Here is a 27100-nt window from a genome sequence, read left to right on the forward strand (position 1 = left end):
ATAAGGATAGAGACATACATAACGCATCATAAGACATACAGTATGTGCTATACATATGTGTGCATATTAGTGTGTACATGTGTTACATGTGTGTGTGTGTGTGTGTGTGTGTGTGTGTGTGTGTGACAAATAGAAGAAAGACAAAAGAAAGAGAGTGAAAGAGAAACTGGGGGATAAATGTTAGCTAAGGACAGTAATGTGTTTTTAAGTGGTTGGGAAGTTAGTTCTCTGTCTACTGGACTAATAATCATAATCTACCTCTTGAGTGGTTGCATCCCATCCACTGCCTAAATCACTAAATGTCTACGTTGGATCTGTGTGTGTGTGTGTGCCAGGTGCTCGTCCAGAGTGGCCATATTCCCATGGTGTATCTGGAGTGTGTGTCCTGTAAGGCCCAGTCCATCTACGAGGTCAGCCAGAACTCCTACGTCTATCTCAGAGGAACCTGCACCAACTGCCAGGACTTCCACCGTGGGGTAAACACAGACAGACACAGAGACACACACACACACACACACACACACACACACACACACACACACACACATACACACACAGACAAACTCACACAGAAGCACAAGCACACAAACCGACTAAATCATACTTTCCCAGTCTCAGCGAAATGAGGTCATTGTACCACAGAAGCGACAGTGAAGTCAAAATTTCGAGATTCTTGCCTTCTTTCTTCTGCTGCTCCACCTCTCTCTCCCTTATTCAGACTTTCCCTGGGATTTTTTTTTTTTTTTTTTCATGCAGGCAAATGACAGAGCAGTGCGTGGGTGTGTGAATGAGGTCATCGTGGAAGCGGAGCCAGAGAGAATATGTTATGTTCTTACTAGCACAGGGAAACAATTTTAAAGACAAAATACTTGTTGAGTCACTGGGCCTCAAACTGCACATACCAGCTGATTGTGCTCAGATGTTTTTTTTTTATGTTGTACTACACTTTAGCTTCCATACTACACAGAGGTAGTATGGACTTTGGATATGCCTGCCTGCGTATGTAACTCTCACATATACTAGAAGGGTCACAGCACAGGGTCAAGGCAGGAGCGGCACCCCTCCAGCAATTAGAGACTCAACTTGGACACACTGAGGCTTGAACCAGTGACCCTCTGGTTACAGGACAACCACCTTAACCACTTGGCCTCCCTGCTGCCCCCTGAGTTCATTGTGAAGCCTGTATGGAATCGCAATGTTATTCCTCATAAGAAATTTTGTCCTTGACACGTGTGTCACTCTCATCCCTTATCCATCTAACCTTTTTTTTTTCATAGCCTCCTACACAGCAAAAAAAAAAAACAACAACATCGGGGTTGGAGAATTACAGATTGTCCATAATTGGTTTACATTTGATTCTAGAAATTTGTAACTGTGATCCATTACAGTTAGATATTAAGTTAGATATTTGCATTTATAGAAAGACTGTCAAATGAGTATTTTTTATCATGATTAATTAATTGTGATTAATCTCATATTTAATTGCATGTTAAAACAACATTAAAAAAAAAAAACACAACACACTGTTTTTTTTTATTTTTGTTTCATTTATGGGTCTCTATGCCCATAAATGAAACAAAATAAAAAAATCAATTTGCCCATTCTTGGATTATAGTCTGACTGTTGTCTGGCGCTTTGAACACCGGCATGTTTCGTTCAGTCTTCCACTGAACAGTCTGCCTTTCTGCATCATATTTCCCCGGCTTAGCTGACTCAGCTTGTTTATACAACCACGGGTACCTAGAAAGCCCGTTAACGTGTTAACGTTGACAGCCCTAATTTTTAGTTACCCAATAGGAACTGGAAGTCATGCATTCATGTTACTGAGTTTGAGTGATACACTGGAGACTTGAATAACAGATTTTTGACATTTTGAAAGTAACCCTCCTCACCCTGTTTCACATTCTGGTAGCCTCTAAATCATTTACTCTCACACCAGATACCATCCCTGCTATGCTTGCTTCCCTCCATGCTTCCTATTTCTAACAGTATCTCTCTCTCTCTCTCTCTCTCTCTCTCTGTCTGTCTGTCTGTCTGTCTGTCTGTCTGTCTGTCTGTCTCTCTCTCTCTCTCTCTCTCTCTCTCTCTTTCTCTCTCTCTCTCTCTCTCTCTCTCTCTCTCTCAGCGCTGGACTGCCATGACGCTGGGTAACGAGACTCTGGTCCTGGACTCCTCCTCCACCACCACAGGAAGTGACGGCATGAACCTGGTTCTGCGGCAGGGGGTCTTGCGCCACGGCGACTCCTACGTCTTCACCCTGCACGTAACCGACGGTAACCTGGACGGCGAAGGCGCCGCCTCCATCACGCTGTACCCCAACATGCCCCCGGCCGGTGGGGAGTGCCACCTGAGAGGAGGGGAGGGGGGAGGAGGGGAGTACGGGGACGGAGACGGGGAAGGATGGAGGATACGCACGCTGCTGGACCACGTTCACTTCAACTGCTCAGGTAGGGAGGCAGGGAAGGTGTGCTCTCTCTCTCTCTCTCTCTCTCTCTCTCTCTCTCTCTCTCTCTCTCTCTCTCTCTCTCTCTCTCTCTCTCTCTCTCTCTCTCTCTCTCTCTCTCATAGTTAGAACTATCTAATGGTGTCGGTCTGTCAGATATGATATCATTTCCCTCTCTATTCCCATTTCTGGTTTCATATGCCAAAACTGTCTCGTCTCATTAGCTGTGTTTGAGATTTGGCTTCACAGGAGACCGTGCAGCTGCTCACATTTCTCTCTCTCTCTCTCACTCCTCATCACATATTCCCTCCATCACCATCTGTTCTTGTCTCCCTCCCCCCCCCCTTCACCCTCAAGGCTACAGTGATATGGGGGTCTCGGGGACGCCTCTGCTCTACAGCCTGCTGGTGACACGCTGCAGAGAAGACCTCTGCGAGGACTTCTGCGTGTACAAAGGCAGCAGTCCGGAGCACTCAGCCTTCCTGCCCCCCGGGTTCAGCTCAGCCCGCAACCGCGTGGCTGTGTCCATCACTGTGGAGGACCACCAGGGAGCCGCCATCACCGCTCTCAACAAGTAACTACACTTATTTTGCTTACATTTTAGGCAAGTACAGGTGGTAGGGCGGCCCATTGTTTCACGCCCCAGGCTAGCTCCAGGGTCGCTGTTCTGTTGCTGATCCTCTGACCTTCTTGTGGAGGGAAAAAGCCAAAGGGGAATTTCACTACAGGGTCAACAAAGTATCACTTTGTGATTATTTAACTGTTGCTCTAATCCAGCGTGACTTATAATGAGTGAGCAAGCAGGAGTTCAGTTCTTAAGGACATTTCAACAGAATATTGATTGGCTCATTAGCCGTGGCAAGGATCAAACCTGAGACTTTCCAATTACAGGATGGTCTCTCTAACTGCTAGGCCACCCTGCCTCCCATATACTCACATGGGCCGATTAATTGATTGACAGAAAATTGATCAATTATAATTTTGATAATCAATTAATCGTTTTAGTCATTTATCAAGTGAAAATGCCAAACATTTGCAGGTTACCCTTCATACTATAAAATTAATAGGCTACTTTGGCTTCTGGTCAGACTAAGTAAGTAATTTTAAGTATCACTTTGGGCTCTGGTAATGTGATGGGCATTTGTCATTATTTTTGATATTTTATGAATTGATTAATCAATAATGAAAATAATCTCTGGTTGCAGCCCTACACACATGCAAACACGTACGTAACAACAGCATTCTCACCCATATGTGCACACGTCCACACAAATGTGTGAAAGTTAGCATCACTACATTCAGTAACACTATTTTTTGCGCCTGTGTGTGTCCAGGTCCATCGAGGTGGTGCTGCCGGACCCGCCCCCTGGTTACAGCAGCCTTCCCCATTGGCTGGCTGAGCTGACAGGCAGCAAACTCAGAGAGCTGCTGAAACAGGGAGACTCTCAGAGGGTCAGAGAGTTATCGCTGGCTCTCATTACAGTTCTGAATGAGGTAGGAAAGGCCTGTCTGTCCAGCCCCCCAACATGCATTATGCATCCGTCCATCCACTGAATACATTTTTACATCGGTAGATACTGTCCATACATAATCTATGTATCATTTGACTTGGACAGATGTGTCACTCATTTCCTTGAGGTATTCCTCCATCTTTATAAAACCTTTCAATCTTAATCTGATGGTCTAATAATTCTTAATCTGATGGTCTAATAATTGAAAGATCAATCAGTGCTAAATACATGGTGTTTTCCACAGCAGCTGTGGCATGGAGTTCTTATTTTTTAAACTCTGCCATCTCTGCAAAGAATATGAAAATAGTTGCACAGTGTTCTTTCCAGTTTGTGATATTTATTTGATCATTGGCGTTTCAGCAAACAGCTTCACACACTCTTCGCACACTCTTGATAAATCCTTTTGAAACTTATGATGTGTGTGTGTGCATCATTTTGTTTGTGTCCATGGAAGTATGTGTTTGTAACTATATATTCATATGTGAAATTCTCTCCTCCAGTATGAGCAGTCGGCGGTGGTGTCCTTTGATGAGCGGCGTTACCGGGTCAGCGTCCGCAGTGACATCACCAGAGCCCTGACTGCGCTGGACCTGAACACTGTTAATGACATCCAGCAGACCTCCGCTGCTCTGGCACAGTGCACGGTGAGCAGGGTGAGAGGGAGGGAGGGAAGGTGGGAAGGAAAGGAAAAGATAGAAAGAACAGAACAAACAAATAAACACAGGAAGGAAGGACTGGAGAAGAAAAGAAGGAAACAGACAAGCAAGCAAATGACAGTATTCCATAAGGTGTGTGTATGTGTGTGTGTATGTGTGTGTGTGTGTGTGTGTGTGTGTGTGTGTGTGTGTGTGTGTGTGTGTGTGTGTGTGTGTTGCAGGCGGTGAGTCGAGAGTTCATCTGTGAGGAGTGTCAGAACAGCACTCTGAACAAGCTGGAGTCCATGCTGGAGATTCTGCAGACTGACACCAAGCAGGGAACCGTCACTCCCACTGAGATCGCTGACAACATCCTCACCATCATGGGTAAGGAAAGCAAAACAAAAAGTGCCAGACCTAGTAGAATTTCAATTTGCTGTGAACGTGTCAGTGCATGTGCATGTTTTCATCTTCTTCAACACAGTATTGTTGTTTTGCCCAAAATTAGAAAACTTGCTCAAGGGTAAAAATGGATGAAAGTAAACCGTAATATCAATTGGGGAACAACAACACAATCATTCATTCTTGTTTATCGCTTGATGCGCTCCAGAAAGCTGATGTTCAACCTTAATTTAACTTTTCCTGATAATCACCTGATGACAAGTTTCAGGGCAAACTTGACAGATATGGACATGTCCAGCTGACTTCTCCTCCAGAGAGTCATCATGTCTACCAGCCAAAGGCCAGCTAGTGCCAGAAAAGGGAAAATTTGATTGGGACATCTATATGTGTTCTCATAACACATATAGATTTCATACACACTGGGTGGAGGCTGGGGCAATGAACAACATCGCTCAACTATAACTTTTCTCCCCCTCTCTTCTTCTCCCCTTCATCCCTCCTCGTCTACCTACCTTGTCTCCTCATCTTCCTCCTCTTCCTCCCTCCAGGTGACCTGATCCACCAGGTCAGCCAGTCGGCCTCCCAGGCTTACCTCCAGCCCCCCTACCTGGAGTCCCCCTCGTCCTCCTCCTCCTTCTCATCCTCCTCTGGTGAGGATCAAGGAGGTGCCCCCTTAGACCCCTCCCCCTCCTCCCTGGAGCCACACCCTCTGCGCGTGGCGGCCAAGGCCTACAGCTTGTCCTCTGTGCTCATGCTGATCCTCATGCACGCCCGCGTGCTCAATGAGGAGCCGCTGGTGCTGCGGGGAGCCGAGATCGCTGCCACGGGGAAGCTGGCTGACCCCCAGAGCCTGCTCTGCTACCATGGCAACAACAGCCCAGGTGGGTCTGTGTGTGCATATATGTGTATGTGGAATGTATGTTGGTATGTATGTTGTATGGTATGTATGTGAATTTAAAGGATGGTATGTATGCTTTACTTACTCTTATTCTTCTATTTATTCCACACAAATGCTGTTGCTGCTGCTGGAAACTTATAACGCACCACTTCCTGTGCACCAGAGGATTTTTATCATGACACCGACACCGGGGGTTCAGAAAAGCAAATGTAAATGCTTTCATGAACTGAATATAGGTTGAATCACTATTGCATTATATCAAGCAGCAATCGAGAGTAGCAAAATGTATTTATTTATATGAAAATGTCATGGAATATTACTTGTGATTATCTGGATCTGGGATTTCTGCCAGTAGACAATTAGGGAGACGATTAGTAGCGTTTTTTAGCCGTAACTAATAACTCATGTGCTGGTGGGAAAGTCCGACATCCGTATCAGCTGCTAAACAGCGTTGCATTCACATGCTGTTTTGTCGAAAATTAAACCCGGAAGACAAATGATAAACAAACGTAATCCGTCACGGAGGCTGCAGCTTTGCAAGTTGGAGAACTGTCCACTGTTTGCAGAGGTTTTCTGCTGAGTGCCTTCAAGTTTTATACTGTGTGGGGAAAAATATACATGAATTATAACAGTTGACATTGGTGTTTTAATTTACAGGGTTCCTACGGGTGCTCGAAATCCTTGAAAACACTTGAATTTTAATGTGGTGTTTTCAAGGTTTGAAAAGTGCTTGGATTTTGAATAAAGTGCTTGAAACTGCTTGAATTGTAACATTAATTACATTACTTTCATAATAAATCGCTATCTGACTGAATAGTTTGATTTTTAGATAAAGAAATAAACTAAGTCGGAGAGAGAGAGCCTAATTGCTTTTGCCTTTCACACAGGCTAATGGACGACATGCTGGGAGGTTGCCGTTTTAATGAGTTTCAATGCTTGAAAACGAAAAATACAAATCATGGTTGAAACGAGGACCAAATCCTCGAGAGAGTCTACAATGTGGTACTACTAGTATTGCATGTCAATTCATTTATGGAATATGCAACGTAACAGCTAACATTACCTTTAAATGACATAGCTAATAATGTTAACGGTACTAAGTTACAGACTCCACTTCATTTCCCCCCTTGTTGTCCTGTCATCATCTCTTACTACTATACTACAATCCAATACAACTGTTCTGCCATAAAGTTTACTTTTATGATGCCTATAATGTTCAATTTTTTTTAACACTGTCATAGACACTTTTTAAATCCCTCTCCCCTCGTTCGTAATGCAGCTCCAGCCCAACCTGAGATCACCCCAATCATCATATTAGCACTTATTTTATTTCGTGAGACGTATTTTCACCAACTGATTGGTTACAGCTCCAAACCTTTAAACCTTTAAACCAGATATTACCTTGAAAAGTGCTTGAATATGACTTTGGAAAAGGTGTAAGAACCCTGAATTTAATCTCTTCTCTTCTCTTCTATTCTATTCTATTCTATTCTATTCTTTGCTATATTGTAGAGTGCCAGCGGTTCTCCATCCCCAGAGCTTTCAACAGCAGTCTGGGCCGAGCTGCTTCAGGAAACAGTATCATGCAGCTGCTGTTTCAGGTACGGTGGGAAACATCTGGCGTAGCTGCCTTTTGAGCTTTCTCTGTTGATGCCTGTTAAAGAGCCTGTCGGTCAGAGTGATTGAATAAAAGCTCCTGGCCCCACAGTCTCTTATCAGACACACACACACACAAACACATACCTGACAAATGAGGGGATGTGGTCTCTACTTTTTTCCTTTTTTGTCATTACCCACCAGACACAATTCTATCACATCTAATCTGTCTGTCTTCCGCACACTGCTCTCCCTCTGATGATTTTCCCTCCCTCCCTCTCTCTCTCCCCCCAGGTGGAGCCAAACCCGTTCCCCTTCAACTATGTGGCCAACTACACCGTCTCCACCGAAGTGGCGTCCATGGAATTCCGTACAGAGAACGGCACTCAGATCCCGATCGCCGGGCTGGACGACAGTCAAGCCATCACCGTCGCGATTAACAACGGGAGCGCCGGTGGGGCTGGAGAAGTGGGTCCCGAGGGGTCCGGGACGGGAGGGGTCCCCACGGCCGGGGCCGTTAACATCAGCCACTGTGACTCTGTCGTCGTCAGGGTCAGCACCAGGAACAGCAACCGGCAGGCTGGGCTGTTTGTCCAGCTCAACTTCACCGCTCTGCAGGGTAAACTCTCACCCTCATCACCAGATTCACCATTAATGAATAGCACTGCATTCTGATTTGGTCATTTGGTGATATAGCATGCTGTTCCCTGCATAGTTTTACATATCTATTTTTATTTTCTTAACCCAGTTTCCCCACAGGGATCAATAAAATTTGTCTTATCCTCTCTAAAACCTATATAAATAAACAGAATTTCTACTCTGTCTTTTTCCCCTTTCCTCCTCCAGACAACTTAGAGAGGGATAAAAGAGGAGAGGAAGAGGAGGAGCCGTACATCACAGCCTACCTCCATTCCCACGAACAACCCAATGAGTTCAACTGCACAGAGAGGAAACGCATCACACTCAGTATGACCAGGGGGCGGGATCTTGACCACAGGAAATACACCTTCTTCCTGTCCCCTGAGTAAGTGCCACTTTCATCCATCGCAATGTAATATGATGTATACTAAATATGCGAGGAGAAAGTTCAGAATTTGTTGTCATTGTTTGTTACAGATCTAACAGATCGGTCCTTACTTGCATGACATTCTTCAGCCTTTTTATCCTCTTTATTGGTCTAATATCTACAGAAAGATTTCCCTCGACATCCTGCCTTTCAGTCATGTCAGAAATATCAGAGTAGAGTGCACATGAACAAGCCAACAAAGTGGTAAATATGATCCAGAAAGCCAGAATGTCTGTCATTATTTAGATTACTGCTGGTCATGTGGGCTTAGGTCTACAATATTTATTGGCCCAACACAAGTAAGCCTAGCACAATCGGTTTAGAGTGCACCGCAAAAATAATGAAACAAGTAGTGTAAGTTTTTCTCTAGAAGTAATAAGTAAAGTAATTGATTACTTTTAATAAAAGTAAAGAGTAATGTCTAATTTATTGCTTTTTTCCAGTAACAAGGGCAACACTGATCACTACAGCAATGAGTTCATCGGTCTCATAGTAACAATCAAAAGTGTAACCTCTGTCCGGTCTTCCACAGGTCCTACGACACCACGCTGGACTACTTCATCAACGTGACCTCGGCCTGTAGCCCCGCCTCCCAGTCTGTGGGTGTGCGCTTGGAAGTCGGGGTGTTTGCCTCTCTGTGCCAGTACTTCAGTGAGAGTGAGAAGCAGTGGCGGACAGATGGCATGGTGCCGCTGGCAGAGACCAATGCGAGCAGAGCGGTCTGCCGCACCAGGCACCTCACAGCCTTCGCCGCAGACCTGTTTGTACCAGCCGACTCCGTCAGCTTCATAGTGCCAGTCAGTGCCACAATGAAACACTCACTCAACTGCTTATGCCCCCCCCCCCCCCCCCCCCCACACACACACACACACACTGTTTGCAAGTGTTATGGGGTAAGGTTTTTATTCACACACAAACACAGACACACACCATCTAACCATTCCCCTTCTCTCCCTCAGGAGCGTTCTGGTGCCCCAAGCCTGGTCGTGCTGTTGGTGTGTGTGTTGGGTTTGCTATGCTATGCTGTGGCTGCGGCCATTTTACACAAGTTGGACCAGTTGGATCTGCGCCGGGCGGGTGTGGTTCCGCTCTGTGGCCGAGATGGACTCTTCAAGTACGAGGTCCAGGTCAAGACTGGCTGGAGCCGAGGGGCAGGTGAGTTCAGGTCACATTGCCAAGGGGGAGTGTCATTGTGAGACAGCAGGTTAGGTGTTGGTTAATGGGTCAGTAGGCGCCTGGTAGAATTAACTATGTAAATACACCACAAACAAAAGACTTGATGGGAAGAGGGTTTTTAAAACAGGTTGTGCCGAGTTCAAAAGTTGATGGATATTGTCGATACTTGATGATTTATAGTGAGTGTTTCTCTGACCCCTCTCCCTCCAGGCACCACGGCTCATGTGGGAATCAGTTTGTACGGGCGCGAGAGCCGCAGTGGACACCGCCACCTAGACAGCAGAGGAGCTTTCGTGCGCAATGCCCTTGACATTTTCCATATTGCCACCGATACCAGCCTGGGCAGCGTGTGGAAACTACGAATTTGGCATGACAACAAGGGTATACACACACACACCAGTTTGTAGTTACTAGCACTTAGAAACGTAAACTTAGTAAAGTAACTATTGCTACCCATTATTTGTTACAACTACTATAGTACAGAACTTACTAGCTCTATGCACCCCCACCCTCAGGTCTGTCCCCAGCATGGATGCTGCAGTACATCTTGGTCAAAGACCTGCAGACAGGAAGCAGCTACTACTTCCTGGTTGAGGAGTGGCTGTCAGTAGACAACGAGAAGACTGATGGACGGGTGGAGATTGAGGTGGAGGCCTCAGGTAAGAAACTGTGGACAATGTAAATGTCCAATTCAGGTTGTAAACATCCAGTGTTGGTCGGTGCCTGCCCTCTCTAACGCCTTACTTCATGTTTCCTGCGCACTGCAGAAGAGGCCGTGCTTCGCCGGTTGCCCCGCCTCCTGGTGTGTGAGCTGCAGAGGGCGGTGTGTGAGAGTCACCTGTGGCTGTCGCTATGGGAAAGGCCCACCCGCAGTCCCTTTACCCGGCTACAGAGGGCAACATGCTGTGCCGTGTTACTTCAGCTCTGTCTGATGGCCAACACACTGTGGTACAGCACTGTGGTGGACAGGAGATACAGGTACAGGAGCGTGTTTGTCTGTTTCTGTCTGTTTCTGTCCAGCTGCGTTTATGACTGTCCAAGTTACCAATCCTGGTGGTTCTTTCTGTATTTTAATGCCGTCCTGTGCTGCAGCCCAAGGGCTGTGTCTAGGCTTTCATCACTGAGTGGAGAGACAGTGGCAGCAGGTCTGGTCAGCTGTCTGCTGGTCTACCCTCTCTACCTGCTCGTCTTCACACTCTTCAGAATGAGCCGCAGCAAGGTAACAGGCACAAGCAACAAACAAACACATGATCAAGGTTTCAGTGCCTCACATAGGCCGTACATGAACCTGACATCTGTGTGTGTGTGTGTGTGTGTGTGTGTGTGTGTACACTAGTGTGTGTCCGTGGAGCAGGTGCCCCCACAGGTGGACCAGGAGTCGGTGGAGATTGATGACTTTCTGGACAACTCCATGGCAGGAAGTTCCTTCCTCTTTTACAATGGCGAGGTATTGTCACATGGGAAATGTCGACTGGCATTTAATCAAATTGGTTTACCGCTCATAGTCGTCTTAATTTACACTTTTTTTGTTTCCTTATCCATGGAATTAATATGAAAGTAAAATGAGCTCCATGATTTTTGTGACCTTTTGAGTGCTAAATTAGGTACAGAGTTTTATGGCATGTTTAAGAAAAGAAAGGAACAGTGCAGTGAGGCAGCGTGTAGAAAAAATGTAATGCTTTGCCCTGGTGAGCTAATTAGTCTATGTCTGTATCTCTCTCTCTCTCTCTCTCTCTCTCTCTCTCTCTCTCTCTCTCTCCTCTCTCTCTCTCTCTCTCTCTCTCTCTCTCTCTCTCTCCTCTCTCTCTTCTCTCTCTCTCTCTCTCTCACACACACACTCTCTCTCTCTCTCTCACTCTCTCTCTCTCTCTCTCTCTCTCTTTCTCTCTCTCTCTCTCTCTCTCTCTCTCTCTCTCAGACCAACTCAGAAGAGACCAATGTGGATTTGCCCACTCCGTCAACCAAAAGGTGAGTTACTCTGTTGCCATGGCAATAGTTTTAAGTTACACATAAAATTTTCAGCTGTCAGAGGAAGAGGGGAGAAGAGAGAGAGAGGGGGAGGATAAGAAGTATAAAGAAATAAAGAGAAAAGTGAAAATATGGGGGAGAGACAAAGAAGAAAAGTTGGGGTTGGGAGAGAAATATGGAACAACTCAGTGTTTGTGTAAATATAGATTTGTTCTGTCATAAATATACATTTTCTGTGCATTAATTCATTTATTTGAGTCATTTGCTGAAATCTTTCACACCTTTGCAGTGTTGAGAGTTGGGCATGGCTGAGCAGGAGGACACGGAGGACCAGGATTGGCCGGAGCTGCTGAGCGATGTGTCTGTGGTGGGAGGGGCGGGGCTTGGGGCAGGGCTGCCTAGGCTGAAGAGGGGTCAGGGGAGCAGGCATCTAGGTGTCGACATGACCTTTAACCCCGACGACGAGGAAGGGACTGGCCAGCGCAACAAATATTTCACCTCTTCAGGTACACAAAGCTGTAAGACTGTACTGATCAGATATTGTCACATAGATCACATGTTAAAACCAGCAGTTGGCTTGCACAAACTATTGTGCAGGTAGGTCATTTAATTAGTACATTAATACATTACACAGTCCAGTATTACTCTGTATTGATACTGTCCATGTCAAACGGTAACACTCAAGTCCAGACTGAAGTCAAGTTCTTCTTCTCTCACAGATGAGGATCTGATCAAGCACATCCTGGCAGATGGGCAGAACTTCTTTCCCCAGGCAGATGAAAGTGAAATGGCTGATCTGTAAGTTCTGAACTGAAATCTGAAAGATTTCTCAGCATAATTTTATGAAATGCAAAGGATTCACCAGCATTGCTGGCACATTTGTGCAAAGGCTTTTCTCTGGATCTGGCTGAATATAATATTTTTTCCATTTTGTGTGTGTCTGTCAGGTCGAGCATCTTTGGAGATAAGACAGAAGTGATTCTCCTTCAGAAGCTGAATGAGCCTCTGCATCCAGGATCTGTGAGAAGAGACCCCCCGAAAACCGCTTTCACTTCCAATACAGGTGTGTGTGTGTGTGTGTGTGTGTGTGTGTGTGTGTGTGTGTGTGTGTGTGGGTATGACTTAAGTCACTTTCAGGGACACACACCAGACTTAAGACCAGTTGATTGGGGACGGCTTGTGCAATTGGGGACAAAAGCCGTGTCCCCAATTGGTAAAAAGCTGATTTTTGGGTCAGTGGTTAAGGTTAGGGTTAGGTTAAGGTTAGGGTAAGGGTTAGGTTAGGCAAGTAGTGGTTATGGTTATGGTTAGGGTAAGTCTCCAGGAAATGAATGTAAGTCTATGTAAATACCCCAAAAGTGACATAAGTAAGACTGTGTGTGTGTGTGTGTGTGTGTGTGTGTGTGTGTGTGTGTGTGTGTGTGTGTGTGTGTGTGTGTGTGTGTCCTCTAAATATCAGTTTGAATGCTGAATTATCCAAAAACTATATCCGAGCTACATCCCCTGTATTGTTTTCATCATAATGAGTTCTCCTCTCAGTTGACATCAAAACACACTAAGATAGTCTTGATGCAAATAGCAGAAAGTTCACTCAAGCATTCTCACTACTTTGATGTTATCGAGTGAAACGGTGACAAGAACATTGTTGTCAGTTGTAAATTGTGTGCTGGTACAAGAAATCTTTCCACTGCAAATAACATGAAATCTCAGATCTTCTGACTTAAAAGGACAGCCAGAAAACAGACAACAAAAGTTATTCGCTACAGAGAAAAATTAGCTAAGCGCCTCTAACTGCACAGCTGTTACCCAGCCTGCTGTGCTGTGCTATTTGATTACTCAGATCACTCACACAGAAGCACACGGGAGAAGTAATTCACTTCCCCAATTTTTGAAGATAAGTTTGAAGGGCAATAAGTGCAGTTATATTATTACTTTTGAAATGAGTAAAGAGTGATGGGTAATGTGTGTCAGCAATGAGTCCAATACTGGCTGTGTGTCTAGACTATTAAGTTGTGTTTTGATGCGGGACCACAGGCGCACATTGTGCTTTCATTCTGTTCTGCCGCTTTAATGTTTAATGAGCAAAACAATTCCAGTGGTTTCAGAAAAAAACAAGAATTAAAAAGGAATACTTGTCTCGGCTCTGGCCCCAAGGTATTACAACATCCAAATTGTTCTTCAGGAACCTTGATTGTTTTGTTGGAGGACTCATGACTTTATTCAGTCTATAGACCTTGGGGTCCTTGTGGGAGAGGACTTGAAAAGTTTCTTAGATTTTATTGCCCTTGTGAATATTTGAATAATCTTCCTAGACATGTGGCATTATGAAGAGAAGATAATTAAAATGCAAATGACTGAATGATTCACTGAATGATGAATAAAAAAATTATACTTCCATAATGCCCTTTCTTCATTTCTTATTTGTTTACATTTTATTGCTCCATCATTCCACTCTAATCCCCTCTTCATTTTACGCCAGCCACCATCACCTCCTCCCTTGCCCTTTCACTCTTTTTTCATTATTTCCTCTTACAATGTATATTTTTCATTATGCCCCCTTTTCAGTTGTGACAGACGTGTGTCGCCCGAGACGGTTCCCTCCCTGGTGTGGACGTGCTGCCCTATGGGGGAGCTGGGCGGGGATTGGTCTGGCCAATGGCATATCGGTGTGGGCGGGCCATGGGTTCAGTCAGAGTGTCGCCATGTTGTGGCTCATCTCCTGTTTCGCCAGCTTTCTGTGCTCCTGCCTGCTGCTGGAGCCAATCAAGGTAGACACACACACACACACACACTGGTACACATATCACACCACACACATACATACATACATACATACATACATACATACCACTGTCTAAATTCCCATATTGTCGCTGTCAGGTGAAAACCTTGTATCTCCAGTTTTGGCCATTTTCATGTTTCAGCTTCTGAAGGATCACATGGCCCTTTATAGGTGGAGAAAATTCCAGAACACTTGAACTCTTGAAACCTTTTCAAAATCCAATTAAATGAACTCAAAAATGCATGGTCGTCAAGCTAAAATCCAGACTGCTTTTCTTAGTTTCTGAAAAGTTGACATTTTGGAGACAAACCATCAATTGAAGGATTACATGTTCCTATTTGGGTTGAGCAAATTCTACGACCTCTTGGGCTTTTGAAACCGTTTCCAAACCCATTGGATAAACTCAGAAATGTATTGCAGTCAAGCTAAGATCAAGTCTGGGTTTTTTTTTTAGTTCCTGAAAAGTTGCCATTTTTGGAGATAAAAGGTTTTCACCAGACAGCAAGGACCTGGACCGCTAGGCCCTTCTCATGCTGACAGCTTGTCCCCCCCGCAGGTGTTGTGTGAGGCGGTGTACTATGCGGTGTGCGTGCGTCGGCTGCGTCCGGAGGACCAGGACGTGCTGGTGGAGTTCCCCCGGGTGGAGAGGGTGGTCCAGCGGGTCCCCAGGGTGCGGCCACCCCAGGGCTTCGCTCTGTCGCAGGCTCGGCACCAGGCCCGCAAGGTCCACATGCTGCACACCATGCTGAAGGTGAGAGAGAAACAGAGAGACACACATTCATACTCACACTGTACCTTTATACCCTTATTGTGCCTCAGATATTCTCTCTGTTGTATCTTGTATGATAACAGAATCTTTGGTTCTCTTTTTCAGAACTTCTTGGTTTATATGTTCTTCCTCTTGGTGGTTTTGCTTCTCAACTACTCCGACACGGCCAAAGACACACACAGCCTGAGACTGTGCACCCAGCTGCAACGAGCTCTACACACACCTGAGTACCGCAACATCAGCAGGTACACACACAAACACACACACACACACACACACACACACACACACACACACTGAGACAAAACTGAGACACTAGCTCTAAGACTGAAAACCTCCAGTGAGGTTGTCATGGAGCCATAACAATAACAACTTTTTAAATTTCAAGCTTTTAGTCTCTTCCCTCAGCGATGTCAATCAATGTCCAAGGCACTTTGAGTGCCTTGGACATTGTGCATTGGAGGATTTTAGTTTTTAGTATTTTCTGTAAACTTAAATTGCAAACTTGAGCCTACCCAGTACTTATTCATATATCCTAGTATCTTATTCTTGTGATCCAATATAGAATGTGGACAGATTTTTTTTTGTTCTTATTATTTCACTTTTATTTAACAGAATAGAAGAGAATAACAATCTCATTCAATGGAAATCTGCCCAAGAAAGCAGCATCAAGATAAACATAAATGTTGCAGGCAAACAACTCACAACAATGTGCGATATCATCAAGAAAATACTCACAAGGCACTTTCTGTGGCTGCTCCCATGACAGTGAATGGGAAGCTGACTTTGTGGATACCGTATCAGGGAAATTCATTCAGGAGAAGGGTGTTTTATCTGATTCAGGCGAAGATGAGCATGAGTGAGGAAACATTTTTTGAGTATAAAGGCTCAAGCAAACACTGAGGCCACAACTCCCATTCATTTAAAATGGAGCAGCTCCAGAAAATGATGATGAATCACTACTTCTGTTTTTCAAATTTTCACATAAGATGCATTTCCTCACACAAGCTTCACAGACATCACTCATCTTGTCCACTCTACACTTATCCTGTACACACACAAACATCCTTCATAAGTAACTTACATAGGTTTGACAATGTGACTCACACAGATCTGTTCCCTCTTCAACCCCACTACACACACACACACACACACACGTAACAGGTGTGATGTGGCGTTGTGTATCAAAAAGGCATCAGACAAAAATCCTTTTTTTTTTTTTTATTCCTATTTTATTCTGACAATAGACAAAGTACACTTCAATCACTGGACATGGGTCCTTGGCAGTGAAGCAAAAAATACAGAAACATTCACATTCCCACACATACACACACACAGCTTGGTAAATAGCGAGCTTAACTACAGCATGGACTACAGCTGCTGTTTGTAGAACAGATATCGTGATTGTTCAATGTCACAATTACCACAAAAGGTCTTTGTCTATGTCTTAATGCACGTGTGGTACATATGCATTATCAATGTAACAAAAAGATGAACTTAGATCAGCAATATTATTAGTGTTGTGAACCATTCTATCCAATAACACTTCTGTACACATCTTATACACAGTGGCAAATGGAAGCATTATTAAACTATTACACTTTAACCCACATACAAACTTTAAAGTGTGGATACAACATTGTGGCAACTTTGTAATGTAGCACATGTAACATATGGCAATGTATCATTTATAACAAATCCCCCAATTTGTCCTGTAGCCGGGAGGACGTTATGACGTGGCTGAACCACTCCCTGTTGCCACGCCTACTGGACGACTCTGCCCTTTTAAAAGACACAGGCAGTGTGTTGCTAGGCACGCTGAGACTCCGACAGATCCGTGACACGCATGGTGAGATTGTTTGTGGTCTTTTTTTTTTTTCACTTTAAATTTCAGCATGACTGGATACTCACAGACCAGGGCTAAATGTTCTCAAAAAATGAAGTGGTGCTTGATTGGTCTTGTTTGCGGATTGGAACCGCTCACCAACCACTCCCTAGTTTGGGGTCACTCATCATCGCTCATCTCTACCACAGTTTCAATTTCCGTTGTGAGGCAAAGTATTGTCAGAAGGGTATCCAGGCAACCTGCACAGGGTCACAGGGAGAGAATGTAGGGTTTTTTTGTGTGGGATGAGTACAAAGACACTACTAGAACAAGATGACTACTCATGGCGTCAAAACCCTTAATGCCTTTCACTCTGCTTTTGTTTGCTTTGTCCTTTGCCTCGTCCTTTTCCTCACCCTTCGCCTTCTTTCTTTCTTTCTGTTTCTTTCTTTCTTTCTTTTTTCTTTTTTCTGCCAGTATTGTGGTTGAGTCTAAAATTGCATAGAATGTAATAGTATTGAACAATGCAGTTACCCCAGCAACTCAGACATATAAAAAAATCTCCAGAAGACATTGAATTGTATTGTGTTTCACTAACTGAAAACTATCTCTTCCAAGGCAACTGATAAAATGTTATATAACTTAAATGTTGAATATCTCCTCAGCTTACTTTGATATCTTATTGAAGGTCTCCTTTCTTTTCCAGATTCCATTGGTTTCAGTCCAGGGAGCAGTATTTGGGGAAAGGGCTGGGTCTCTAAGTCTCCAACTAAACACACCCGGGATCTTGTGGCTTTCAGCGCTGCTGATGCTGATGGGTAAGGAAAAGATGGAAATGGAAACATGGTTGGAGGGAGGCAGGCCTTAAATATACTTTTAGTTCGTATTCAGTATCCATTTAACCTCTGGTCTTCTTCGATTCTCCCTGTCTCCTCTGTGTCCGTTGCCACTTGTCCTCTCAGGGTTGGGCGTTGGGGTCAGATGAGGACGTACGGCAGCGGAGACTTGGTCTACCAGCTGAACAGAAGCCTGGAGCAGGCCTCATCCACCATACAGCAGCTGCAGCAGCTACGTTGGCTCGACCACAGGTAGTGCAGGGGGGATGATGGGGCTTGAAATAGTCGGCTCAAAGAGAAAAAATGAGGAATGGATTTTAGTGCTTTTAATCCTTTAAGGAGATCATAAAGCGTAAGGAGATATATAGGTCAAGGCAATAAAAATAGTTATCTGCAAGTTTATAAAGTGTGTTTTTGAAAACCGAACACTAGTAGTCCATGTAGTCTTTTGAACGACCTAAAGGGCCCTGCCTGGGATCTCAGGTTGTGCTCTTTCTCATATGGAATAAACATCTGGGCTCCTAATCTTATCCTAGTCCATTGTGTGTGTGCGTGTGTGTGTGTGTGTGTGTGTGTGTGCGTGTGTGTGTGTGTGTGTGCGTGTGTAGGACACGTGCTGTGTTTGTGGAGTTCTCTCTCCACAACATCAACACCAACCTGCTGGCCGTCTTCTCCTTCCTGTATGAGTTCCCCGTTTCTGAGCGTGCCCAGTCCAGCCTTGACCTCCTGACTGTCCATCTGTGGCCAATCACAGGCCTGGACTTGCAGCTGCTTCTCACGGTAACCCCCGGCAACGCCTCTGACACAGCATCACAGCGCTTGACACTAGGTGCTTTGCTTGAAAACGACATGAAAAATGTGAGTCTGCCCACTGGAATGCTCCAACACATAATTTACTGACAACATCAAAACTTTTGACCGGACAAAGAGCCTGATGGCTGGAAACATTGTCAATCAATAGTCAAAAATGGAGCATTTTGGTGTGCAGGCTGTGTTTCATTTTTCAGTGCTATGAGACAGCCAACAATATGGAAAACTGACCTGTTGACTCCTAACATAACATAACATTTCGTCGCTGCCAGGTGAAAACCTCATACCTCCGAAATGTCAACACAACAGCCTTGTTTTTAGCTGAACAGCCATACATTTTTTTGTTCATCCACATGGTTTTGAAAGGGTTTCATCAGTCCAAGGGTTGTAGAAATTGCTCATCCTCTAGAGGAACATTTGCCTGATATCAGATAGAATTGTCAATTCGTTACACTCAATTTCCATCTTCAGTCTGACATTGCCTCCATTCTAACCGATTTCCGTGGGGGAGGGGGATTCGATTTTCCCTAACCAATCACTAGAGACCAACATATCCGCCTGAATCTAACATCATTTTAAGTCGACACTGATGCGAAAAAAACATCTCCCCTTTGAATAAATGCCTTCAAAGCAGAATGCTGTTCGGATTTCAAAGTAATTGGTACTTTTAATCGATTTAGAACAGCCTCGATAGCAGCGTTTATCTTGTCTGTAGTGGTCGCCATTGTTGTTATTACTCCTCCTTGGTTCCGGCGCACAGCTTGACAACGCTTTACAACAGCTTGACAACGCCGTTAGTCCCGCCCGTGGCGCTGATTGGCTAATCGTTAGTCCCCCCTGGTGCTCATTGGACCGGACGATTTTTCAACCGAGAGAAACCGCTGTTTCATGTCACGATGCCAGACCAGAAGCAGTTAACTCGGTGGAGTGGGCGGATTCAAAGGTCTGGACTCATGCAACAGGAAATGTGATCCTTCAAGTGAAGTTAGAACATTAAAAGCCCCAGAATTGGAGTTGCAAGGTTTTTACCCAACGGCAACGATATGTCATCTGGTTGACCTTCTTTTTTTCCCAATACAATTTTATTGAGTTTTAATACAATTACATTGACAGAACAACACCCCCCACCAACCCCAAACAATCCTTGGGTCTACATTGAAAAAACTGGTTGACCTTTTTATCAGCTCATGTGTAAAGCACCGTACCGTCCCATGAATGCATACACACTCAGCATGGGTGGTCCCAGTGGGAATCGACCCCCTAACTCTGGTAGTGTTAGTGCCATGCAAAACAAGTGAGCTATACATGACTCCTCTTCCCTGTCCTTTTTGGCTGGGTCATTTCTATGTGACATGTCTCCACTGAAGTGTTGTGTGATTATCTCCCCCTCCGTGTTCCCAGATTGTCCTCCTAGCCCTGGTGTTGTATTTCCTGGTGCGTGGGATCCTAGGGTTCCTCAGAGAGGGCTATGTGTACTTGCTGTCGGCCTGGCGACTGCTGGGTGTGTGTAAACTGGCCCTGGCAGCGTCGGTGTGTGAACTGCACCTGAGCCGCTGCGTTGGCGCCAAGCACCAGTGGGCGTCGTACCTGAAGCATCCGCGGGACGCGTTCACAGACTTCTACCCCGTGGCCAGACAGAGTCAGATGTACACAGTCATGTCTGCCCTGCTGCTGTTCATACTGGTGCTCAAGGTGAGAGGGGGGAAGACAGAGAGACAGGGGGAAAGTGGAAAATTGACTGGAGAAATTCTGAGCATATTAAGTACCATTTAATGTCAGTTTTTATGTTTAATACTTTGCTTCCCTTCTCTTCAAACCCTCTCCTGCTCTCTCTCTCTCTCTCTCTCTCTCTCTCTCTCTCTCTCTCTCTTTCTCTTTCCCTCTCTCTCTTTCACTATCCAGGCGTCCCACCAGTTGCGGTTCCTCAGAGAGTGGGCAGTGTTTGGCAGAGCTCTGAGGCGCTCAATCTGGGAGCTGCTGGGAGTTGCTCTGGCATTACTGCTGTTGCTGCTGGCTTACTCACACACAGGACACCTGGTAAGGCTCTCTGTATGTGTCTCTCTGTCCCCTCTTTCTCTCTCTATTGCAGTGTCTCACACACACATACACGCATGACAAACACACGCACACAGAGAACACAGTGCTAACATAATGCACAAAAGTGTCCATGACCTTGTTAACATCTATCCACCCACACACCTTTTAACTCTCTCATTGTTGTGCCTACGGTTTGTTTTTTCGCATTTTCAATACACATAGAATTGTCAATACATAATACAATCACAATTTCACCGTAGTACAGACTGTAACTGTTGCTGAGTTACAGTTCATCTTCATTCCTTAAGCCTGGGACAACTACAATAGCAGCCTCTCTATCTTGTCTGTGCTGCCACACAACTGTGCTGACAGATCAATGTAGCTGGGAGTGCATTAACATTCATTCTGCACTAGTAGCAGTCATTTAGGCATATAAAATGTAGCTAAGTGCCATGGAGAGAGGCTCATTTGCATACATAACACACTAATACACGTTGCACAGTGGCTTGTGTGAAGATATCTGCATTTTCTACATGAACTAACTGATATTGTGTCACACTTGAGATTCTCTTCAAGTCCGCTGGATATTATTCCCACTAATTAGCTCAAAGAATTCATGTTGATTCTAGTTTGTTGGCCATTGTGATTGAGACAAATAACTCTGCTCATGTCCCTGACTATTTCAAGCTGGCTAATGTCAAGCCTCTCCTTAGAAATCCTAGCCTTGATCTATCGCTCCACATTAATTACAGACTCATTGACAAACTGCCCTTTGTTTCCAAAAGTCTGCCAAAACGGCCTCTGAGCAACTCGTACAGATAGTGGAAAGCATTTATCAATACACAGGATATGATGTTAATATCCCTTGTGCCATAATCCAAGGTGAGCATTCAATAGAGGCCCAGAGCGACAATATCTGAACAATTTCAGCCAGGCCTTCATGAGGTATTCTTCTTACTTGTGTAACGGAAATTTTTCAGTGTCTATTGGTGAAAATGTTTAAAGCAGCTTGCATGGTGAAGCAGCTGAGTGTATCTCTGAATTATTGTGCCCATATTGTCAAGTCCCTTTGGTCCACAAGCCAGAGCTAAAGGGCGACCCATCTTTATTGTTTTGCCTTTGCCTGTGTCTGATGCTTTATTTCTTGTACTATACTCCTTGTTTTACTATTTTAGTGCATTTCACTATCTTGCTAGCCATGTTTTATTATTTTTACTGTCATTATTTCAGTATCCATTGTGAAGTAGCTCCTTTGTACAATTTAGAAAGGTGCTATATAAAGTTTTACTTGCGAATCAGGTGTGTTTTAAACTCCTCTCTCTGTTTTCCCTCTGTCTCTCTGTTTCTCTCTCTCTAGCTCTTCCACTCTGTACTGGATGGCTATGGCAGTGTAAGCTCTGCCTGTCTGTCTTTGTTGGGTGCTGGTGGTCGTGGCCTGTTGTCTTGGCGACCTGGCTGGATGACTACAGGTCCCTCTAGCTCCGCCTCCTCACTGGCATTCCACACGAGCTTCGCCATACTAAGGCTGGTGTTGCTGTGGTTGGTCATCTGTGTGTTACTGAGGAACTACCGCCGGGCACGAGCAGAGCTGTATCGTCCGGCGGTAGATCTCCAAGACTACGAGATGGTTGAGCTGTTCCTCAGACGACTCAAAATGTGGATGGGACTCAGCAGGGCCAAGGAGGTACTGTGTGGTCCACTTTCTGTTTCATAGCTAGGGGCTGCCTGTTAAACATAATGCAGGATTCCCACACTCCTGGAAAACCATCGAATTTTAAAACTGTATTTTCCAGTCCTGGAGAAGTTCTAAAAAATGTGAAAAGGGAGAAAAGTTTTGGAAAAGTCATGAAATATTTGTGAGGTTCATGATTTATTTTTATCTAACCCTAAAGTGAAAGACAAAATAATGCTTAAAGTTATTGTACTTTTTAATTCAGTCTCATCATTCAGTCTCATTGAAATTTGGTCACGACAATTTGAAAAGGGGTCATGGAGAAAGTTTTGGAATTTGACCAGTGAAAAGGTGTGGGAACCCAGATAGTTGCTTTATCTGTTTTTAGAAAGATGAGTGGGCAGTCCATTCTTCTAGTTAGTTTTTTAAACAGTACAGTTAAGACAGACAGGAAGGTAAGGAGAGAAAAACGCGACAGCTTAGATATGCTGTCCGCAGTCCCAGTGCTATGCATTAATTTTCGCTCTTTCCCCCCAATCTTCTTTCTCATCTTTTCCCTCCTTCCTTTCATCCCCTTCTCAGTTTCGCCACAAGGTGCGCTTTGAGGGCATGGAGCTGCCACCATCCCGCTCCTCCTCTACCAGCGACTGTAAGTCCCTGTGCTTACCGCCGCTGGACGGCCCCGACTCCCCTCCCACCCCAGACAGTGTGGATGCTGGCTCTGAGGCCTCCTGGCGCCCGGCCTCCTCCAGCCCCTGCAGCCTGACTGAAGCCCCAGGTATTGGCCTGGGCCTCGGTTTGGGCCTGGGCCTGGGGCTGGGTCCCGGAGTGGTGGTGGGCGGCGCCAGCTGGAGGGAGAGGGCTGAGACCGAAGCCTCTCTGAGGAGGCTCCTCCCCACCCTGGACGCCCTGCTGCAGCAGCTTGACCGTGTCACCATGGCAACAGAGGATCTGTACCACATCGAGTGTGGTCTGGAGCGCGCCCAGAGGAAAAGGAGGGAGAAAGGGAAGGGCAGAGGAAGAGAGAGAGGAGGGGGCCAGAGGGGGAGGAGCGAAGAAGGTCGAAGGGGAAAGGGGGAGGACAAGGACTCTGCTGGATGGAGAGAACGAAAGGGAAGTAAAGAAAAACACAAAGGGAGCAAGAGGGGGAAAAAGATGGATAAAAGTGACGTACCAAAGGATTGTGGGAACACTGTTGCCAACACTAAAAAGACTCCTGTCGCCACGCCTGTTGCCTTTTCAAAGTCCAGACCAGCCTCTGCCTCCATCCACACCCCTGCTCCTCACTCAGCTGCCAAACCTGCAGTTAGTGCACCTCCTCCCACCCCAGTCTCACCAGTCAAATCTCCCCCTGCCCCTCCCTTTGTGCCCGTCTCACCCACCAAAACTGCCCCTACCCACGTCCTACTGCCCAAAACAGCCGCTGGTCCTCCATCTAACCCTGCACCTACCCCCTCCTTGCCTTCTACTCCTGCCCCTACCCCCATTAACCCTGCCCACCTGGTCGGGGGTCGGGGTGACTGGGACCCCCCCACAGAGAGAGAGACCCTCCCCTCCTCCAGCCTGTTCAACCACCCAGCTCACACCACCACCATCCCCACACGCAAACGCAAGCGCAAACCGCCACCCCTCAAAAACAAGGTGCACCCCAACCCAGACAGGCACGTGTCTGGGCACCCCAAATCCTGAGGACGAGGAATAAGGAGAAAACTAAAACACTAAGGGTGGAGCAGAAGAATGTGAGAGTGAGCGTTGGGTTGAGGATGAGAGGGGGATGGGGACAGCAGGTTTTGTCTCCAGGTTCCCCTCTCTAAATCCAGGGAAAGGAAAGGTAGATGATGGGAAATGAACAGGATGACTCACTGGAGGGAAACAATAAGCATCACACAGACAAGCGATTGGGACAAAGAAGGATAAATCGAAAGCAATAAAAAAGACCTTGATGGTTTAAGCAATCCCTAGGCCAATTTAGTTCTTAGTTGAAACAAGGTGCAGGTCACCAGTTGCTAACTGAATTGGCTTAGAGACCCAGTGCAGGTCGACGTTTAAACCAAGAAATACCCCCTTGGCCTGACTTCCCTGGACCAAATCTGACCCCTGACCCCATGTGGCCCTGGAGGTCACATGGGGCCACTGACAGGAGCACAGGACCGTGCTCACCTGAGGACTAACAGACTGTTGCAACAGTAAGACTGAAAGCAGACAATGCATCAGTTTCTTTTGTATATCTCAGTTCATGTGTTGATTTTTCAGTTATGTTGTCTGTCCACCTATTGTTATAAGGAAGCTATATTGTGTTTTTAGGTCACCATGGGTACTTGTGACCTTTTCTGAAAATAGTCATGTGTTATGGTTTCAAACCCAAATATGCATGCAGGCACACACACACACACACACACACACACACAAATATACGCACATGCAGGTATACACATGCAAAGTAACACTGTAGGTACAGACACTCTAATGGTAATGCTACATACATTCAAACCCACTGAGGTACAACAGAAAACAATCTGAAGCACACTCACACACACACACACACACACTCACACACACACACGCACACACAAACACAAGGGTGGTGGGATGCTAATAGGCTGACATGCCTCAAGATCCCAGTAGCCAGTTCTTCAGGGTTCAGATATAATAGTCCTCTGCATACACCAGTATGCAGTGATGAAGTGAAGAAGAGGGACAGAGAGATTAAGGGGGAACGACAGAAAAAGAAGCGACGAGAAGGCAGAGTAGAGTGGTAGTAGCACAAAAAAGTATTAGGAAAAAAAGGAAAAGAAAAGGGAGAGCAAGAAAGATGAGATGATGCTCAGTAGAGAAATAGTTAAAGCTAGAAGTGAGAGGGATTTGTCTTCACTTGGACTTACGGTACTGAACATTTACTAGTTTTGAAGTTCTCCCATCATAAAGTTACGACTCCCAGTCTTTTGAATCCTTCAGGAAGTAAGTGAGGATGCATTAAAAATGACGCTGATTATATTTTCAAAATGTCATTTTGTGTTGTATTCAATATGGTTGTAATTTAAAAGCACTTTTGTTCTAATGTAGATTGTTTTTTTTATGAGGTATGGTGTTTGTGTGTTCTAAAGTAATAAGCTTGGTATCCAAACCAATAGAGAAAGCTTCACTCATACTGTATCTTAACCATAAGCGTTGCCAAAGCTTTTGCATCATTTATGCACCCAGAGTTTTACCATACCAAGTAATTCATTCATTAATTTTGTACTTAGCACTTTATTTCCTAATGGAGCTGATATCCAATGCCATATTTAACTCTTATGTGTCAAGTTTTCGTTTCATATCTTAACAGCTACATTATAGAACCATCCTAATGAGTATTATCAAGATATTGAAGCAATAGCTAGCAGTTGTGTCTTGTAATTTTGTCTGCTCTTGGCTGTGCTTTTTGAGTTGACTTTTTTTTGTTTTGGAGTTGTTGTTTTTTTGTCTTATTCTGATCAACATACTTCCTGTGTCCAATGGGCAGATCTCAGGGACCCCACCCTTTCCCCCAAACCTAGAAGGTAAACCAGGAGGTGGCATTACCGCCACAAGAGACAAAACTGGGGGCACAACAGGTATGGTGAGAATTTTAGTCTAAGGAATTAATATTTTTATACCATTGGTTAGAACCATAGACTGTAAAAAAAAAAAAAAAAGATTTAAAAAAGGTTAGAACATGCCACTGTGAAAGCATTGTACCCCCCGTTTTGGACTCCTGTGGCATCCCATGAACATAATGACTCCACCAGCTTTCTTCTCTCAGCCAAAAATCAGTAAGGTACTGTCTTTGTGTTGGCCTCCTGTTTTGAATGAAAGTATATGAAAGAGGACCAAAATGTTGCAGAGGTACTGAAGGACAATGATAACTGTATCCTTCATAACATACCAAAGTGTAGTGTAGGCCCCATGTCTCCCTCTTCCAAGCACACCTCACCATTACATGTGGCAAAAGGATCCAATTTCCCCAAAAGATTTCATTTTGCAACTATATTCTGCCCAATAAGTTGTGTGAGATTCCAGCATGTTTCAGTATCTCCTAAAAAGAAATGAAAAAGATCCAACTTCATCTGTGTGAGTACATATATGTATATATTGGTGCTTTTTGGTGTATATATTTTTGCTTTTCATGATCAGTATTGTTTATGTGCTGCATCGGCATATACATAGGTCAAGCACTGGTGTTGCAAACCCAAGGTTTCACATCTCTTCAATCTCATTGAGGCACTACACGCAAAGCCATAGATCTATTTAATACACACCTTTGATAACACTAACAAAAACATGCCAGTGTCTCAGCGGAGGAAACTCAGCAAGGTTCAAGAGAAAATTGGAATAATGCCCCACTGGCTCTCATGTACCTGCTCTTTCTGTACAGTGTGTAACAGGATAGTGCCAAAGCCCACCTACATGTTTTCTAGTTTGTCTTTTTGTGTTGTATGGTGTACTTTGTTTTAAATCCATGCTAAAACAAATTTGTCAATGAAAATATTTGTCTATGTTCTGTTTTCTATCATACTGTATCTCACATATCTATATTTTGCAGTTGTAGCACTTCTCATGCTTTTGCACTTGACAAAGTCAAATAAAGAGTTTGACAGCTAAAATATGTATACTGAAATGGTTTTGGTTTCAGGTACCAGCATCACAGCACTTTCC

At 44.8% G+C, this 27100-nt stretch overlaps 1 protein-coding gene across 1 annotated transcript in view; it reads left to right on the forward strand.

The window, feature by feature from the left end:
- pkd1a (polycystic kidney disease 1a) overlaps positions 1–27034 on the forward strand; it is a 71933-nt gene extending 44899 nt beyond the window's left edge. The window contains 33 exon segments of the mRNA XM_071531439.1: positions 336–476; positions 2126–2447; positions 2801–3017; positions 3778–3937; positions 4455–4598; positions 4832–4976; positions 5540–5872; positions 7402–7490; positions 7780–8104; positions 8332–8509; positions 9084–9348; positions 9511–9706; positions 9938–10108; positions 10243–10386; positions 10495–10705; positions 10820–10946; positions 11064–11174; positions 11646–11695; positions 11985–12000; positions 12003–12201; positions 12415–12493; positions 12643–12758; positions 14261–14463; positions 15034–15228; positions 15352–15491; positions 16965–17095; positions 17778–17889; positions 18034–18159; positions 18516–18687; positions 20119–20409; positions 20620–20754; positions 22112–22438; positions 23009–27034. Coding sequence (XP_071387540.1) covers positions 336–476; positions 2126–2447; positions 2801–3017; positions 3778–3937; positions 4455–4598; positions 4832–4976; positions 5540–5872; positions 7402–7490; positions 7780–8104; positions 8332–8509; positions 9084–9348; positions 9511–9706; positions 9938–10108; positions 10243–10386; positions 10495–10705; positions 10820–10946; positions 11064–11174; positions 11646–11695; positions 11985–12000; positions 12003–12201; positions 12415–12493; positions 12643–12758; positions 14261–14463; positions 15034–15228; positions 15352–15491; positions 16965–17095; positions 17778–17889; positions 18034–18159; positions 18516–18687; positions 20119–20409; positions 20620–20754; positions 22112–22438; positions 23009–24115 — 6678 coding nt within the window. The 3' untranslated portion in view covers positions 24116–27034.
- Positions 27035–27100: the final 66 nt, after the last annotated feature.

This window comes from Centroberyx affinis, unplaced genomic scaffold (genome assembly GCF_046629955.1).
Source record: "Centroberyx affinis isolate AG114_WGS23_722 - 3 ecotype Tasmania unplaced genomic scaffold, CSIRO-AGI_Caff_v1 ptg000142l_1, whole genome shotgun sequence".
NCBI lineage: Eukaryota > Metazoa > Chordata > Actinopteri > Beryciformes > Berycidae > Centroberyx > Centroberyx affinis.